The sequence below is a fragment of the Mauremys mutica genome, chromosome 7, assembly GCF_020497125.1.
Source record: "Mauremys mutica isolate MM-2020 ecotype Southern chromosome 7, ASM2049712v1, whole genome shotgun sequence".
NCBI lineage: Eukaryota > Metazoa > Chordata > Testudines > Geoemydidae > Mauremys > Mauremys mutica.
In genome coordinates, this window is record NC_059078.1 from 54,222,409 (window position 1) to 54,239,832 (window position 17,424).

The 17,424-nt window shown below is 51.3% G+C and overlaps 2 protein-coding genes across 5 annotated transcripts in view; both read left to right on the forward strand.

Moving 5' to 3' along the window:
* The window catches only part of FANCD2 (FA complementation group D2), a 199,405-nt gene extending 191,878 nt beyond the window's left edge, over positions 1 to 7,527 (forward strand). For all 4 annotated transcript variants that reach the window (XM_045023931.1, XM_045023930.1, XM_045023928.1 and 1 more), the window contains 3 exons: positions 741 to 887; positions 3,083 to 3,166; positions 6,538 to 7,527. In XM_045023931.1, the coding sequence (XP_044879866.1) occupies positions 741 to 887; positions 3,083 to 3,166; positions 6,538 to 6,606 (300 nt within the window). In that variant the 3' untranslated portion in view covers positions 6,607 to 7,527. The remainder of the gene's footprint in view (positions 1 to 740; positions 888 to 3,082; positions 3,167 to 6,537) is intronic.
* A 2,590-nt stretch (positions 7,528 to 10,117) lies between these two features.
* LOC123374703 (probable protein BRICK1) lies at positions 10,118 to 11,837 on the forward strand. Its single transcript, XM_045024908.1, has 3 exons — positions 10,118 to 10,280; positions 10,648 to 10,730; positions 11,287 to 11,837. The coding sequence occupies exons 1-3, from the start codon at positions 10,163 to 10,165 to the stop codon at positions 11,311 to 11,313; spliced, it is 228 nt and encodes a 75-aa protein (XP_044880843.1). The 5' UTR covers positions 10,118 to 10,162; the 3' UTR covers positions 11,314 to 11,837.
* The last annotated feature ends 5,587 nt before the right edge of the window (positions 11,838 to 17,424 follow it).

Below are 17,424 nucleotides of genomic sequence, written 5' to 3' on the forward strand. Positions count from 1 at the left end.
CGGGAGAGACAGGGAGGAAGGGCACTGCCAAGGGAGAGGAGCTTAGGAGGGCAGCCAGCCAAGGAGCAGGAATTTATAGCCTCTTAGATAAATCCTAGGATCTTGTGCTCCCTCTTTCTAAAGCACTGTGTGCAGAGTTTGCAGCTTCCATCACTCCACCTGGTGGACGGTACGTTTTAGTGAGAGGAAATGTGTGTATGGTAGACACTGGCTGACTCTGATTCCTTCTGAGAGGAGTCTGGCAAAACAAGGACTAGCCTTGAGCAAAGACAATAGGATGTGATCTACTCAGAAGAGTTTTATATCACTGCTACAGGCCCCTGGCTGAGTAGATGGGTTCCAGCAGAAACTGGGCCCTCCACAGAACTGAACAGATTAAAGGGGAATGAGTTGGATTTGTGTGTGGGAGTTACCGGCTGGACAGGAACATTTGGGCTCACTGGGCCTTTCTCCATATTGGATAGGAATTTTGGGTTGCTCAGGGGAGTAATTTTGTCTCCTCTTGCGCAAAAGGCTAAAAAAGGTTGCAAAGAAAAATCTTTTTTATATAAATCAGGCTTAAAAGTGTTTGGGGCTAGAGATGGCAGCATTCTCCTCGGACTATTCCAGCCACACAAGATCTCTGGTTGCTCTTGCATCTCTTCTTTACACCAAGATGCCTCACTGCATAGATTTTAAACAACAGGAGAAGCTAAGCAAGAATTAGGTGTAATTTCACTGTGTTTGTGTCCCATATTTAGATTCACCAAGATTTAGGATTGACCAACCACGTGCCTTTGTTGAAAAAGTCCCTGGAGCAATTTGTATACCGAGTAAAAGCCATGTTGGCCTTCAACCACTGTCAGGAAGCATTCTGGGTGGGCATCCTCAAAAACAGGGACCTGCAGGTAAGGATCACAGCACTGCCAGTCCTGTGAAGTGGGTCCCTCCCCCTCCCCCCCCCCCTTTTTTTTTTTTTGCTTTAGATTCTGTCACAGCTCAGGGAAATTGCACCTGTATTCCCTCTCCATGGTCCAGCATGGGCACCCACTCTCAGGCTTCCAGCTCCCCAGCCATCGCCTCTCTTGGCTGAAGACCCGCATCTCTCTCCCACTTGACCAGGATATTTCCAGGCCACACACTCCTGTGCCTACACTGAGTTCCCCAGCAAGGCAGACTGGCTAAACATGCCTGTGTTGCCTTCTCCTCAGAGGTTATAAACAGTGTAATTTCCCACAGTGAAGTTACCATACAGCTCTTTCCAAGCAAGCATGTTTATTCCTAAGGAGAAAGCATTACAGAGAAAACATTAAAAACAATAAAAGAACCTACATGCATTAGGAAGCATTCCTTCCTGTCTGCAAACCGTACGAGAGGCCGATCTGCTGACTTTGATGCCAAATCCTTGTTGAGGTTGGGATGATTTCTGGTAAGAGTCTGACATTTACTGATAAATAATGATCTACTAGGACAGAAACAGAGTAGATGTGCCCACAATAAAATTGCTATTGACCATCTAAAAATAATTGTTTGTATTAAATTAAACAAAAGCATTATTCTGCTTGGAAAAGTGACTCTAAAAAACCTAATGGTATGATTAGGTATTGAGTGTATCTTGCCTCCAGATCGAATACCGTATGCTCAGATTACAAAGAAAACAATATTTTGTTTCCTAATGTCCAGCCCTGCAATTCAGCCTGGAAACTGTGACTCAAGTTACATCTTGTACATCATCATAATCATCAGTAAGATGAAGTATACATTTACTTTAGTCATCAAAGTCAGCAGATCGGCCTTTCATACAGTTTGTAGATAGGAAGGAATCATTCTTGCATGGTCGCTTTTCAGAGTAGAACTGCACCTTAAATACACTTAAAAACTAAAATATAAATTCTAAGTGTAAATGTTTTCAATCAATAAAATAAATTATTTATAAGTGTATTATATTAATATGTTTATTCTCATCGTTCAGTGAGCATGCCTCCGCTTCGTTCACTGAACATCAACTAGCTTATGTAGTCAGGGCCAGATCTGAGTTTCACCAGGGTAAATCCAGAGTAATTCCAATAATGTCAGCATATAGAATTTGACCCCGAATGAAGCAGGAGTTCTGTAGACCCCTGTGTCATTCACTGTTTACTCCAGCCCTCTTGGCTGTGCACTGAGACAGACAGCGGTCTTGCAGAACTGTAGTATATGACCAAGTCATTCAGACACTGTGATGTAATAACTCTGCCCCTGGTGTTTTTGAGTTAAGATTGTACAGGAAGTCTTAACTTTTTGGTATTTACTGACTTCTGAGTGCTTCACTGTAACATTAATATTCTCCTGCCAGTTTTTTGTATTGAAGTCAGTGACAGAAAGACACTGCTCTCACAAGCCTTTCCCCTTGCAACTGGTCTTCACCAACAGTAGTGTAACTAGAAAGAACCCAGAGTCACGTAAGGCCCTATTCATTTTAAAAAATGAGAGTTACTTTTGGTTTAACTGCCTGTACTACAAGCATGCTTGTTCAGAGAAATATCAGTGGGTGTCTGCATTTTTAGTGGAATTGATGCTGTATATTTTTGCACTAGTTCTTTAAGTTGAGAGAGCATTCATTTTTTACTGATCCTCACTTGGATGAAATTCAGAGGTCCTTGTGCACCACTTCACTGCTGTTCTGCAAGCTGGGATGGGGAATAACTGGTGCACAGGCTTGTTTGGGGCCCTATGCACCGAGAAATGCTATCCAGAGACAAGAACAAATTGACAGTTTTTATTTTTGCAATATTTGACATTTAGGGGCCCTGACTGCCCCTTGCCTTTTCCCTTCTTTCTGATGGCTGGCACTTCGACTTGCAAAAAGGACAAGGGCCAGTTGGGGGCCCCAAAACTGCCAAACCTCATTTCATTTTTTTTTTTTTTAAAAAGAGGCCAAGCCTCACCATTTTCTTTCCCCACCCCCACTGCAGTGAAGCAGGGCGGAGGGGGGGCAGCAGCTCATCTCTGCAGAGAAATCTTATTTGCAACCAAATGCAGTGCATTTCTGTTCCAGCAGGGGTTGCTATTGCTGCTCCATGCATGAATTTGCCTCATAAAGTATTTACCACATTTACTTTAGGGAGAAGAGATCCTGTCTCAGGATTCTGAAGAGAATGACCCAGGGGAGGGAGTTTCCCAGCTCCCCAGAGAAGATCCTGCTGAGGTATTTCTGTACACGGCAGCAGTGCCTATTGCTTTTATGGTTCCTGAGCATCCCTGGTGGTATTTCAGTTGAGTTACACTTGTGATGACCTTTGTGTCTGCTCTCTCTGCAGGGCAGGAGCAGAGACCATCTCTCTCACTTGTTCAGCTCCATGACAGCATTTTCTCCTCACCGTATTAGAGTCCTGCTGCCTACTGAAAAAAATCTATCTTAAAAAAATGCAGACAGCAAAGCCCTTGGTTTTTCTTGACTGAATTAATAACCTTAACGCTGCAAGCACAATCAGTCTTGTTGCTATTCTCACCAAATGCAGTTTTTTCTTAAACATTTGCTATTTTGAGTTCAAGATGAGGCACAGCCTCTTGGTAGGATGAGAAGGCCCTGTGCCACAGTAGGTAAATCAATAGGGAGTGCTCTGCTTTTCTTCAGATGAGCTGGGCAGTGGCTGGGGGTACATCCTGGACTGAAGTTAAGCTAAAGAAAGTCCAGATGAACCAAAACTGGGACCCCAAATCAACCAGCCTATTTCCTTTTCTGGCTACTGGGAAGCAAAGACACTCCAGCTCCCTCTTGTGTCCGTTGGAATGGGAAGAATACTGGTGTCCCCTGGGCAGTCATTGAAGCGAAAGCTGGAAACGCCTTATTAGGCCCCATTTTATCCCTCTTCCTACTGCGCTGGTAAGGGCAGGATTGTTCCCTACAGCACACTTCCAGAGGCAGCTAGTGGGTAGCTCCACCCATTTGCTTCTGTAGGCAGGAGTGCAGACTCCCACCAGCCCCTCTTAAGGGCCCTTTCCTAGTCACCAGCTGCTTGTGCCATTTTCTTACACATACACACTCTCTTTTTTTCTCTGTCTGTTTCCCCACCTTTGCCCTGAGTGATCCTGCTGCTTAGGACAGTGGTTTCTCTGTCTCTCTCCCACCCCTGGAAGAGAGAGGCCTGCGCCTTTGCTGGTGTCCTGCTGTAGTGGCTCTCCCCAGCAGCACGCTCAAGCAGTCCTCCCAAGCTGCAGAGCATGAGCTCCAACCAAACCTTGTTGACAACATAGATTCCATGGCCAGTGTGATCATCTATTCTGACCTCCTGTAAAATACAGGGAAAATAGAGGAAACTGACCCACAATAATTCCTAGAGCAGATATTTTAGAAAAAACAGCCAATCTTGAATTTAAAATTGTCACTGATGGAGAATGACTCCAATTACAATGAATTACTCTCGCTGTTCATAGAATCATAGAATATCAGGGTTGGAAGGGACCTCAGGAGGTCATCTAGTCCAACCACCTGCTCAAAGCAGGACCAGTCCCCAACTAAATCATCACAGCCAGGGCTTTGTCAAGCCTGACCTTAAAAACTTCTAAGGAAGGAGATTCCACCACCTCTCTAGGTAACCCATTCCAGTGCTTCATCACCCTCCTAGTGAAAAAGTTTTTCCTAATATCCAACCTAAACCTCCCCCACTGCAACTTGAGACCATTACTCCTTGTTCTGTCATCTACTACTACTGAGAACAGTCTAGATCCATTCTCTTTGGAAAATCCTTTCAGATAGTTGAAAGCAGCTATCAAATCCCCTCTCATTCTTCTCTTCTGCAGACTAAACAATCCCAGTTCCCTCAGCCTCTCCTCATAAGTCATGTGCTCCAGCCCCCTAATCATTTTTGTTGCCCTCTGCTGGACTCTTTCCAATTTTTCCACATCCTTCTTGTAGTGTGGGGCCCAAAACTGAACACAGTACTCCAGATGAGGCCTCACCAATGCTGAATAGACGGGAATGATCACATCCCTCGATCTGCTGGCAATGCCCCTACTTATACAGCCCAAAATGCCATTAGCCTTCTTTGCAACAAGGGCACACTGTTGACCATATCCAGCTGCTCGTCCACTGTAACCCCTAGGTCTTTTTCTGAAGAACTGCTTCTTAGCCATTCGGTCCCTAGTCTGTAACAGTGAATGGGATTCTTCCATCCTAAGTGCAGGACTCTGCACTTGTCCTTGTTGAACCTCATCAGGTTTCTTTTGGCCCAATCCTCTAATTTGTCTAGGTCCCTCTGTATCCTATCCCTACCCTCCAGTGTATCTACCACTCCTCTCAATTTAGTGTCATCAGCAAACTTGCTGAGAGTGCAGTCCATGCCATCCTCCAGATCATTAATGAAGATATTGAACAAAACCGACCCCAGGACCGACCCTTGGGGCACTCCGCTTGAAACCGGCTGCCCATGAGACATGGTGCCATTGATCACTACCCGTTGAGCCCGATGATCTAGCCAGCTTTCTGTCCACTTTATAGTCCATTCATCCAGCCCATACTTCTTAACTTGCCGGCAAGAATACTGTGCTGTTAAAAATGTACACCTTATTTCTAGTCTGAATTTGCCTAGCTTCAACTTCCAGCCATTGGAGCGTGTTATGCTTTTCTCTCCTAGATTGAAGAGCCTATTATTAAATATTTGTTCCCCATGTAGGTACTAATAGATTGTGATCAAGTCAACCCTTAACTTTCTCTTCATTAAGCTAACTCAAATGAGTTCCTTGAATCTGTCACTATAAGGCACGTCTTCTAATCCTTTAATCATTCTTGTTGCCACCCAGCACCTCTTCCTCTGCCAGCTAACTTCCCTATCCCAGTCGGTGTGGCAGTGCCTAGTCCTCCAGGATCAGAGACAGCAGGACAGAGCTACACAATAGGCAGGTTTGGAGGATCAGGCAGGAGATTCTGCTCTTTCCCCTCAAGACACTTCCCTCAGGATTCTTTGCACTCTCCCTTCTACATCCAGTTCTCCTCCTTGGGTCAGTACCACCACCCACTCACACACCTCTCAGCCCTATGCAGCCACTTCAGCACTCATTGGTATCCACTGTGTTGCTAAAACAGCTTTGAAATGCTGTGCAAGCTGGTGAGTTATAAGATACAAGGAATCATGAGAGTTTGACCTCTGCTCCCACAATTCTCCAAAACCAGAGGAATCCTATAATGCTTGGCAAAAAATGTTTGAGAATGGACTGATGGGGTGCAGTAAACAGAGATACAGTCCTAGCACACCTCGTGGCTCAGATCAGTGCAGCAGAGTACTAGTGGCATGCTAGCAGACTGGATATGGGGTGAAATTTCAGGGCTTCTTAAAGCTATGCAGCATAGATGCACTGAGTGGTTGGTGGAACAAATGTACAAGATGGCTGATGAAGTACAAACCATTCAGCTCTGTAGTACAGACAACACCTACACAAGAGAAATATTGGGCCCTTTTTTGTTTGAATACTGACATTTCTGGTCTGCCAATGATCACTTATGAGGACTTGTATGCAGTCTGTGTCTGCAGGCCCCCAAGGTTACATGCAGGTTCTATAAATATTTTTTCTCTTTTCCAGGAGGAAGGTGACATTTCAGGGAGTGAGGGTGGATCTGAGCACAATGATGATGAAGATAGCTCTGAGTAGACCTTGCAGCCTTCTGTTAGCTCACCATGGCATAGAAGCTGGGTATTATCCAAAATAATCCACACCTGTCACAGCTGAATAGGCTCTGTGGGTTGGAGGCTGTATGCCCATGATGAGATGTTAATACTGTGCAACAGTAAAGAAGGTTCACTTATAGCCAGGTCTTTATAGATGGGATTTAGTCCCAGTTAGTGTTGGCTGTGCAGTCTTTATTGGCTGGGAGTTTTGCACCCAGACATATTGAAAAAAGGAAGACCTAGAACCATTTTTATTTGTTCTTGCCTCCAGATACTCCCTAACAAACTCTTTTCCATATAAATTCCTTTCCTTCTCTGCTGCTCTAGGGAATGGATTTGAAGGGGAAACTCTGTGACTTTCTGTCTAGAAATGCACTGAAAGTTTGGATTAGTTGCCAAAGTGAGAGAAGTGATATTTACTGAAAGAACTTTCCCTGTTCTTGTACAGTATCAATGAAATATTTGTACAGAACCCACCTTCCCTCAACAGCCCAACCATTGGAGCCCTAGTAAGAATTACCTTCTTGCATTGGCCCTTTATTGGGACAGAAGAATCAATCGGAGAGCAATCCAAATGCCCTCATTAGTGGGAACATAAAGTGCTTATTAATGGTGAGAGGGAGGCTTGTCATAGGCTGTTTTTTGTAATTTACAACTAATTCCAAAGCCTTGTTTACTAACTCATTGAATAAACTGAAGTCCCTGCCCTGGACATGTGTAATCAGTCACTGACTGCGTATTGTATGGGTACAGCATAAAGCTCTCCGTGTGGGAAAAGCTCCCTGGGGGTCTAACAGCTCCGACTAACATGCCTTTTACAGAGCTTAGGCCTGGTCTACACTAGGCGTTTAAATCGGTTTTAGGAGCGTAAAACCGATTTAACGCCAAAACCGTCCACACTAGGAGGCACCTTATATCGATTTTAATGGCTCTTTAAACCGGTTTCTGTACTCCTCCCTAACGAGAGGAGTAACGCTAGTATCGGTATTAACATATCGGATTAGGGTTAGTGTGGATGCTGATCGACGGTATTGGCCTCCGGGAGCTATCCCACAGTGCACCAGTGACCGCTCTGGACCGCAATCTGAACTCGGATGCAGTGGTCAGGTAAACAGGAAAAGCCCCGCGAACTTTTGAATATTTCCTGTTTGCCCAGCGTGGAGCTCCGATCAGCACGGGTGGCGATGCAGTCCGAAATCAAAATAAAAAAAGAGCTCCCGCATGGACCATGCGGATGTGATCGCTGTAAGGGCAGGCAAATCCGTTCTATCAGCGCTCCGTTACAGAAGATGAAATTCAGAATCCTTTTTTAAAAATCTCCAGACAGACGCCATAGCAGGGACTCAGCGCACTGCAACGTGACAAGTGTAACGGAAAGCCAAAGAATCAAATGGATGCGCATGGACTGGAGGACTGAAGCTATCCCACAGTTCCTGCAGCCTCCGAAAATTATTTGCATTCTTGGCTGAGCTCCAAATGCTTCTAGGGTCAAACACAGTGTCCGCGGGTCAGGGCATAGCTTGGCAATCTACTCACCCACCCCCCACCCACCCCCAGAAGCGAAAGGTAAAACAATCCTCTGACTCTTTTACATGTCACCCTATCTTTACTGAATGCTGCAGATAGACGCGATAGTGCAGCACTCAACACCAACATCCTTGCTCCCCCCCCCCGCCATGGGCGGCTGATGGTACAATATGATGGAAATCCATCCTCATCATCAGCATAAGCTGATCGTACAAAAAGATGGAAATCCATCCTCATCATCAGCCTCAGCTGATGGTACAAAAGGACTGGTAACCGTCCTCGTCATCAGCCTATTGGCCCTAATTTTTTCTGGTGGATGGATGGTGCAATATGGCTGGTAACCATCCTCATCATAGCAACAGGGGGCTGAGCTCCATCAGCCCCCACCCTTCATGTGTAAAGAAAAGATTCAGTTGCCCCTGGACTAGCAGTGGGATGCTGGGCTTCTCTCCTACACACTGCTTAATGTCCTGTCTGGACTATCATAGCAGCTGGAGGCTGCCTTCCACTCATTTCTCACTAACAAGTCAGTGTGTCTTATTCCTGCATTCTTTATTAATTCATCACACAAGTGGGGGGACAATGCTACGGTAGCCAAGAAAGGCTGGGGGAAGAACGGAATCAACAGGTGGGGTTGTTACAGGAGCACCCCCTGTGAATAGCATACAGATAATAATTTCTGCAGGCTCTGACACAGAGCAGCTGTGCTCTCTGGTTCTATGATACGGTGGTTCTCTAGCACACTTGCCTATATTAGGCAGCACTGATTCTATTTTTAGATACCAAAAAGGAGGGATTGACTCAGGGAGTCATTCCCAATTTTTGCTTTTGCGCCCCTGGCTGATCGGCCAGGGGCACTTATGACAGCAGCTAATGGTACAAAACGATGGAAGGTGCAATATGGCTAGTAACCAATCTTGGCTTTTGCGCCCCTGGCTGATTGGCCAGGGGCACTAGCAGCAAATGGTACAAAAGGACTGGTAGCCATGATCATCCTCAGTTCCAATTTATGGAAGGGTTTGGATGGTGCAATATGGCTAGTAACCATCTCTGCTGTCATGCAAAAGCAAAAGCATGCTTCTGTGTAGCGCTGCTGAATCGCCTCTGTGAGCGGCATCTAGTACACATACGGTGAGAGTCACAAACGGCAAAACAAGCTCCATGATTGCCATGCTATGGCATCTGCCAGGGCAATCCAAGGGAAAAAGGCGCGAAATGCTTGTCTGCCGTTGCTTTCCCAGACGAAGGAGTGACTGACGTCATTTACCCAGAACCACCCGCGACAATGATTTTTGCCCCATCAGGCACTGGGATCTCAACCCGGAAGTTCCAAGGGGCGGGGGAGGCTGCGGGAACTATGGGATAGCTAGGGAATAGCTACCCACAGTGCAACGCTCCAGAAATCGACACTAGCCACGGACCATGGACGCACACCACTGATTTAATGTGCTTAGTATGGCCGCGCTCCACCCGATTTTATAAATTCTGTTTTACAAAACCGGTTTATGCAAATTCGGAATAATCCCGTAGTGTAGACGTACCCATAGCCTGGATGTGTGGGTGGGGCAGTCATGGCTGTGATGGTTAGAGGGGTGTGGCTATGGGGGGTGCTGGCTATAAGGAGGGTCAGAGGGGTGCCTATATGGGGTGGGGTAGCAGTGGCTATAAGGAGAGTAGCGGGTGCTGGGGGTAGCTAGAGGTGGCTGTAGACGGAGTGGCCTCGGAGTCGGGGGGGGCTGGGGCCAGAGGGGGTGGCCGTAGGGCGTAGAGACCGTCGCTAACCTCGCCCTCCTGGGCTCTTCGCAGGGTGGGGTGCCCCAGGCGGGCTGTCCACCCCCGGCTCGGGGCAGGAAAGAGGCGGGTCTCCGGCAGCTCCCCCCTTCTCGCGCTCGCGAAGGGCGGGGCTCCATCCTGTGTCCCTTGGCGATCCGTGTCCCGCACATGCGCAATGCGGCAGGGGGCTGGGTGGTGCCGCGGAGGGCGGAGCTAGGTGTGGGGTGGTGGCGGCGGCCATGTCGCTGCAAGAGGACCCGGTGCAGCGCGAGATCCACCAGGACTGGGCCAACCGCGAGTACATCGAAGTGATCACCAGCTCCATCAAGAAGATCGCGGATTTCCTCAACTCCTTCGGTGCGTGCGCGCTCGGCTCGGCTCCTCCCTCAGGCCCGGCTCGGTCGGGCTCCTCCCTCCGCTTCCCCCGGCCGGCTCCACCTTCACCCCCCGACTCCAGCCCCCATCTCTCCTAGTGAGGTCCGGGCCGGCTCCACCTTCGCCCCCACCCAGCTACCCACCCAGTTCGACCCTCCGGCCCGGCTCTAGACTCCATCCTCCCAGGCCCGGCTCCACCCCACCCTGGCCCCGCCGGCCGCCGCGCTCTCTTCGGGCGGGTTCTGGGGTCGGGGCTCCCCGGTGGGCGGAGTGGGGGGCGCACCTGTCCTGGCCGGGTACCGCGGAGCCTGAGCCCGGTGCAGCCCCTGATCCGACCCTTCTCCCGCAGACATGTCCTGCCGCTCCCGGCTCGCCACCCTCAACGAGAAGCTGACCGCGCTGGAGCGACGGATCGAGTACATCGAGGCCAGGGTGAGGGGGTAGAGCAGGGGAGGTGACACTAGGGGACAGCCCTGGCGTGGGAGGAGGGGTTGCCCTGCGAGTAGCTCGGTGCGGGCTCAGCCCATGCTTAGCAGCTCAGGGACAGTATTGCCCTGCTCTCCCCCCCAAAACCGCCCAGCTAGGCAGTAACACTGTGCCCACCACCATCCGCCAGCTAATCTTCTCTTTACACAGTGGGGGGATGTGTGGGACTCCCACACAGAGCCCTGCTGTGCTAGTTGTTACCGAGGGGTGGTGTTGCAGGCCTTTCTCCTGAACAATAGTCCTGGAGCACCTGCCCTCTGCACGCTGGTGGGCATCCCAGCAGTACTTACATTGGGGCATTGGTTTTGGCCAACAGGGCTGGAGAGAGAACTGAGATCTTGGTGAATTGGTGACACTGGCCTGGAGAGGACTTCTGCCCTTCCCAGCCTTGCTGCGAGGGATGACTTTTACCCAGTTCCCAGTGTAGGGAGCTCATTAACTTTACCTGAGTGGGCGGACTGGCTAGCCCTTGGTGACTGCAGGCTGTGCTCTCTTTTGGCAGGTAACAAAGGGCGAAACACTGACCTAACTGCAGAAGGCTGGTGGGGAGCTGACCTGGAGAAGATTGTGTGGCTGTGCCAGAGTTGACAGTCAGGCATCTGATTTCTTCATTACTTCTTATTGGTGACAGGACTTCAGCTTGTTTCTGCGATGCAATATCCCTGCCTTCAGTGCATGACTCCAGGGTGAATCCAGAGGAAATTGATAAAATGCAAATGAGCATGTTGAATTCAGTGATTTTTGTACAGACAGATTCATGCAGCTGTCAAATATTCCTGCACACCTTAATCTCTCTGTAATTCCCAGCTGTGCATGTAGAACTCCCAACACTTCATAGCTACAGAATCTCTCTGGCCAAAGGTCACTTTGTGGGAAGAAAACTTCTCTTGTGAGCTGACCAGCTGATGAAGTGAGTGTCCGTGCTGTTAGTGGGCCACTCCACTGGTGGTTTCCATTCCTTTAACAAAGTGGTTCTCAACCAGGGGTTTGGGGACCCCTTGGGGGCTGCAAGCAGGTTTCAGGGGGTCCTCCAACAGAGCCAGTTAGACTCACTTGGGCCCAGGGCAGAAAGCCAAAGCCCCACTGCATGGGGCTGAAGCTTGGGGCCCTGAGCCCTGCCACCAGGAGCTGAAGCCAAAGCCTGAGCCATGTAGCTTCGGTGGAATCTCTGTGGCATGGGGCCCCAGGCAAATGTGCTGCTTCTACCCCCTAACACTGGCCCTGGCTTTTATATGCAGAAAACCAGTTGTGCCACAGGTGGGCTGTGGAGTTTTTATAGCAGGGGCTGGGGGGGCGGTTCAGAAAGAAAAAAGTTAAGAACCCCTGCTTTAACAAACACTGCAACTTAAATCTCTTAGCAAAAATGTCAAGTATATCCATCGTTCCAGTCTGCAAACAGAGCAGTAGATGTGCAGTGTGTGTTTGGGCAGGGGAGAGGAGTCAGGGGATTAGGTAATGTGCCAAGATTAAACTCTCTGGGCAGGGTGGATTTCGGAGTTTTCTATGTCTTTTGTATTCAGTAGTGTCACATGAGGGTGTCTTCCATTTGTGTTTCAACAATAAACTGCCTCTGCTGATGGGGTCTGAGCTGATATATAGCTGGAGTGCATTGTCTGTCTGGTCTGCCAAGATGCCGGGGCAGGAGCGTGGCCATGGAGTGCAGCTGGTCAAGAGAAGTGACAATGGCCTGTTACTGTAACAGCTGTAGTTGCCTTTTGCTATTCTTCTCTTCTTTCCCTCCTCCACCAATTCCTGCCCCAGTGGGCTTTGCTCCTACCCCCTAAAATGATTAGTGATGAAATAGTTAATGGTGCCAGTACACTAAGTTTGAGTGCTAGCACTCCAGTCCTGTTAATAGGGGTGCTCACCCCACTGAGTCACTGTTGGGCTCTCTGCAGACAGAAGTAGCCAGCACTGCAGTGGTGCTGTGGGTCCCATCTGAAAGTCATGAGATTTTTGGTGAGCTCACGGGTATCTTTGGCCTCCTGGTTTCTTGGGGCTGACTGGTCACATCAACAAACAGCTAGAAACTGATGGGTTTTAAATGAAAGCTGAATTATCCCCTAATCCCAAAACTCCAGGAGCTGGGCCATTCAAAGTTGATGGTGGTGTCTGTCACCTTGTGCCTTAGTGGTGGAAGGAGAGGAAGGAGTGCTCAAGGAAGAGTCTAGGTGCTCTGGTAGGCCCAAGTCTTTCTTGCCATCCTACTGTCTTGGCAGCCTTCAGAAAAGTGTTTCTAATATGCTGTTCTCTTCTTTAGTCTAACAGAAAGAAAGTTGAGAAGGGGATTACCCCCTACTATATTTATAGCAGCAAACACCAAGTGGGGAAGGGCTCTTTAAGCTAAATGTTGACACAAGTACAGAGAGATATGATCTGGCAGTGTACAAATTCAGGTTGGAAATTAGAACAAGGTTTCTAACCATCAGAGGGATGAGATTCTGGAACAGCCTCCCAATAGAAGTTGTGGAGGCAAACGTGGGACATCATATGGATTTTTCCCAGTTAGACTATGAGGGCTTTGTTCATTTTCTAATGCTAAGAAAATGCTGTGACCTACCAGCCTCAGCAGAGTGGCAGTATTTACAACTAAGGCAGCTGCTAACATCTATTTGGCCAGATGCCCTAGGGCTGCCAAAGGCCCCAGAACTACTGGAAACTTTAAAAATGCTTCATAAAAACTCCAGGCCCTTGTCCTTGTCCTCCTGAGGGGATTCTGTGCCACTGCACAGGCACAGAATTCACGTTCCCCGCAGATTTCTTTGCTTCCCTGTCAGAAAAATTATTTCTGACAGGGAAGTAAAGGGAAGCTGCAAGAGCGGTCACAAGCCACTCCCCGGCAATGCAGGCTTGTCGTTTCAGGTGCCCAGAGCAGCCAGTAGAGAAGTATATCACAGGTCTAGGCAGGGCCGGCTCTAGGTTTTTTGCTGCCCCAGGCAAAAAAATTTTGGCTGCCTCCCACCCCAGCCCTGGGCTCTCCCACTACCACCACCAGTGCCCTCCCCTGCCACCCCAGCCCTGGGCTTCCCCCCCCCCCAAAACATGACCTCGTTCACCACAGCAATCCCTGTTTACACTTGCAGTGGGGATCAAACCATTTCTCCTATTTTTATTTCACTTTAGTATAAATCTCACCCGTCCCCCGTCCCCCGCAACCCCATCTTAGTGCTCCAAATGCACATGGAAGGCATAGGGACTAACCCTCAAACCTTGTACCTGGAGAGGGATGGGGATCTATTAAAGAGGGTTCAGGCAGAGGAGTGGGTGTGGGGATACTTGGGGGCTCTACACTGGCAGAGAAGCAGGGTGTGATGTACTTGTGGAGGAGGAGAGGGGGTATCAGGAGGGGTGCAGGGGAAGGGGGAGGTGTGGGAGGAGAGGGCTGGAGGAGGGTACAAGAGGAGAGATGCGGGTGAAGGGAGAGTACAAGGGGAAGGGGTGTGGCAAAGGAGCGATAGGGGGAGGTACAAGTGTGAGTGGGATGGGGGTGCAAGGGCTGAGAGGGGCAGGCACTGACAGCTGCTTCCCCAGCTCTGTGCAGGCAGAGCCGAGAGGACAGACACTGACCCCAGGTGCCTGAGCTGCGGGGGCCCCTGGCGGGGCAGTATTCGCTGCCCCGCTCGGAGCCTAGGCTCTGCCTCTCCCCACCCAGGGCAGGCAGCGTGGGACTGAGGTGGGGGAGGTGTGCGGCGGGCTGGGTCTGGGGGCAGGAGGGGGCCATAGGCGGCAGGTTTGTATAATTTTTGGTGGGGCCCAAAATGGTGGTGCCCCCCCGCTCCCGCCCTGTAAGCCGATATAAAATGAAGCTACAACGCGTCAGTGCCACAAGATTACAAGGGTCAATTAAAAGTGGAAAGTCAGAAGCAGCACTTGCCTACTTCAATATACAGTATTATATTTTGTTGCATCTGTTGTGATGAAGTGGGAATGTTCTTAATATTTTCTCTGAATACTGTGTGGGTGCCTCAGTTTCCCCTGCAAGATGCCAACTGAAGGTGTTGGGGACAAAGAGATCAGGTGGCCTCCTTGTCCAGAAGAGACACAGAGGCCAGAGGAGGGAGTGTCAGTTTGGAGCTGGCTGGGGAAATTGGGAGAGACCCAGAACTTGGTTCTGGGCTCCCCACCCCCCAAGATGGACCTGACAGAGGGGTTCTGTTTTCTGTACCAACAAGCTCTGTTTAAACTGTGTTCCCGTCATCTAATAAACCTTCTGTTTTACTGTCTGGCTGAGAGTCACATCTGACTGCGGAGTTGGGGTGCAGCGACCTCTGGTTGCCCCAGGACCAGCCTGGGCAGACTCACTTTGGAAAGTGCATGACGTGGAAGGGCATGCTGAATGCTCCGAGGTCAGACCCAGGAAGGTGTAAGCTTCTTGCCCTGGAGACAGTATGCTCCGAGAGAGGAGGCTCCCCCAGAGTCCTGACTGGCTTTGTATGGAGATGTTCCAAAGCATCACAGCATCCCCTTCCACACCGTGCACTTCCCAGAAGTCCGCACAGGCACTGACACTCCCTCCTCCGGCCTTTGTCTCTTTTCCAGGCATTAGGAGGCCACCTGATCTCTCTGTTCTCCAACACCTTCAGTTGGCACCTTGCAGGGGAAACTGATTTGGGAGAAATGAAGTAAAAGCTGCCCAAACCGAGCTTGAGCACTCCTGAATTTTGAGGTGTTCAAATCTGGAAGGCAGGTGCTGGGGGTGGGAGAGGGCTGGGGGCTCCATGGGGGAGCATGGCAGCAACTGTCTGGAGCTGCATGGAGCCAGATACGCTGGTCTGAGTGGCACAGTAAGCAGTTTGGGGGTTGGAGAAGAGGTAGGGAGTTCCGGGGGGCAGTCAAGGGACAAGGAGCAGGGGGAGTTGGATGGGGCAGAGGTTCGAAGGGGCAGTCAGGGGACAGGCAGCAATTGGATAGGCATGGGAGTCTAAGAGGTTTATCAGGGGACAGGTAGGGGGTGCGGTCCTGGGGGGGGGGAAGTTGGGTGGGGTCTCAGGAGGGGGCAGTTGGGGACAAGGAGAAGGGAGGCTTAGATAGGGGCTGAGGTCCCAAGGGGCAGTTAGGGGCAGGGGTCTCGGGAGGGGGTAATTGGGGAACAAGGACCAGTGGGGCTTAGATAGGGGGTGGAGGTTCTGGGGGCAGTTGGGGCAGGGGTCTGGGGAGGGGGCAATCAGCGGACAGAGGCTGGGATTCAAAGGGCTCTGGGCTGCTGGCAGCCGCGGGGATCCCAGAGCCCTTTGAATCCCAGCCCCGGCTGGGAGTCAGAGGACTCTGGGCTGCCTGCAACCGCAGGGAGCCCAGAGCCTTTTAAATCCCAGCCGGGGCCGGGAATCAGAGGGCTCTGGGCTGCCCGCTGCGGCGGGGAGCCCAGAACCCTTTAAATCTCAGCCGCGGCAGGGATTTAAAGGGCTCTGGGCTGCCTGCAACCGCGGGGAGCTGAGACCCTTTTAAATCCCAGCCGCAGCCGGGAATCAGAGGGCTCTGCGCTGCCCGCTGCGGCGGGGAGCCCAGAGCCCTTTAAATCTCAGCCGCGGCAGGGATTTAAAGGGCTCTGGGCTGCCTGCACCCGCGGGGAGCACAGAGCTTTTAAAATCCCAGCCGCGGCCGGGAATCAGTGGGCTCGGGGCACCCCGCCGCAGCAGGCAGCCCAGAGCCCTCTGATTCCCGGCCGCGGCTGGGATTTAAAAGACTCTGGGCTGCCCGCTGCGGTGGGGAGCCCAGAGCCCTCTGATTCCCGGCCGCGGCTCGGATTTAAAAGGCTCTGGGCTCCCCGCGGTTGCAGGCAGCCCAGAGCCCTTTAAATCCCAGCCGCGGCCGGGAATCAGAGGGCTCTGGGCTGCCTGCTGCAGCGGGAAGCCCAGAGCCCTCTGATTCCCGGCCGCGGCTGGGATTTAAAAGGCTCTGGGCTGCCCGCCGCCGCGGGGAGCCCAGAGCCCGCTGCTCCCCTGCCGCGGCTCGGATTTAAAAGGCTCTGGGCTCCCCGCGGTTGCAGGCAGCCCAGAGCCCTTTAAATCCCAGCCGCGGCCGGGAATCAGAGGGCTCTGGGCTGCCTGCTGCGGCGGGGAGCCCAGAGCCCTCTGATTCCCGGCCGCGGCTGGGATTTTAAAAGCTCTGGGCTCCCCGCGGTTGCAGGCAGCCCAGAGCCCTCTGATTCCCGGCCGCGGCTGGGATTTAAAGGGCTCTGGGCTCCCCGCCGCAGCGGGAAGCCCAGAGCCCTCTGATTCCCGGCTGCGGCTGGGATTTAAAAGGCTCTGCGCTCCCCGCGTTGGCCGCCAGCCCCGAGCCCATTAAACCCCCGCCGCGGCTGGGATTTAAAAGGCTCTGCGCTCCCCGCGGTTGCAGGCAGCCCAGAGCCCATTAAATCCCAGCCGCGGCCGGGAATCAGAGGGCTCTGGGCTGTCTGCTGCGGCGGGCAGCCCAGAGCCATTTAAATCACAGCCCCCCCCGGGAATCAGAGGGCTCTGGGCTGCCTGCAACCGCGGGGCGCCCAGAGCCTTTTAAATCCCAGCCGCCGCCGGGAATCAGAGGGCGCTGGGCTCCCCGCTGCAGCAGGCAGCCCAGAGCCCTCTGATTCCCGGCGGCGGCTGGGATTTAAAGGGCTCTGGGCAGCCCTGGCGGCGGCGGCGGCAGCGGCGGGGGGGCGCTC

What these genes read in the sequence shown, in the direction of transcription:
- LOC123374703 (XM_045024908.1), top strand. Translation starts at nt 10,163, where the DNA reads ATGTCGCTGCAAGAGGACCCGGTGCAGCGCGAGATCCACCAGGACTGG. An exon ending in GGATTTCCTCAACTCCTTCG is followed by an intron (nt 10,281 to 10,647) that starts GTGCGTGCGCGC and finishes CTTCTCCCGCAG; the next exon opens with ACATGTCCTGCCGCTCCCGG. An exon ending in TCGAGTACATCGAGGCCAGG is followed by an intron (nt 10,731 to 11,286) that starts GTGAGGGGGTAG and finishes CTCTTTTGGCAG; the next exon opens with GTAACAAAGGGCGAAACACT.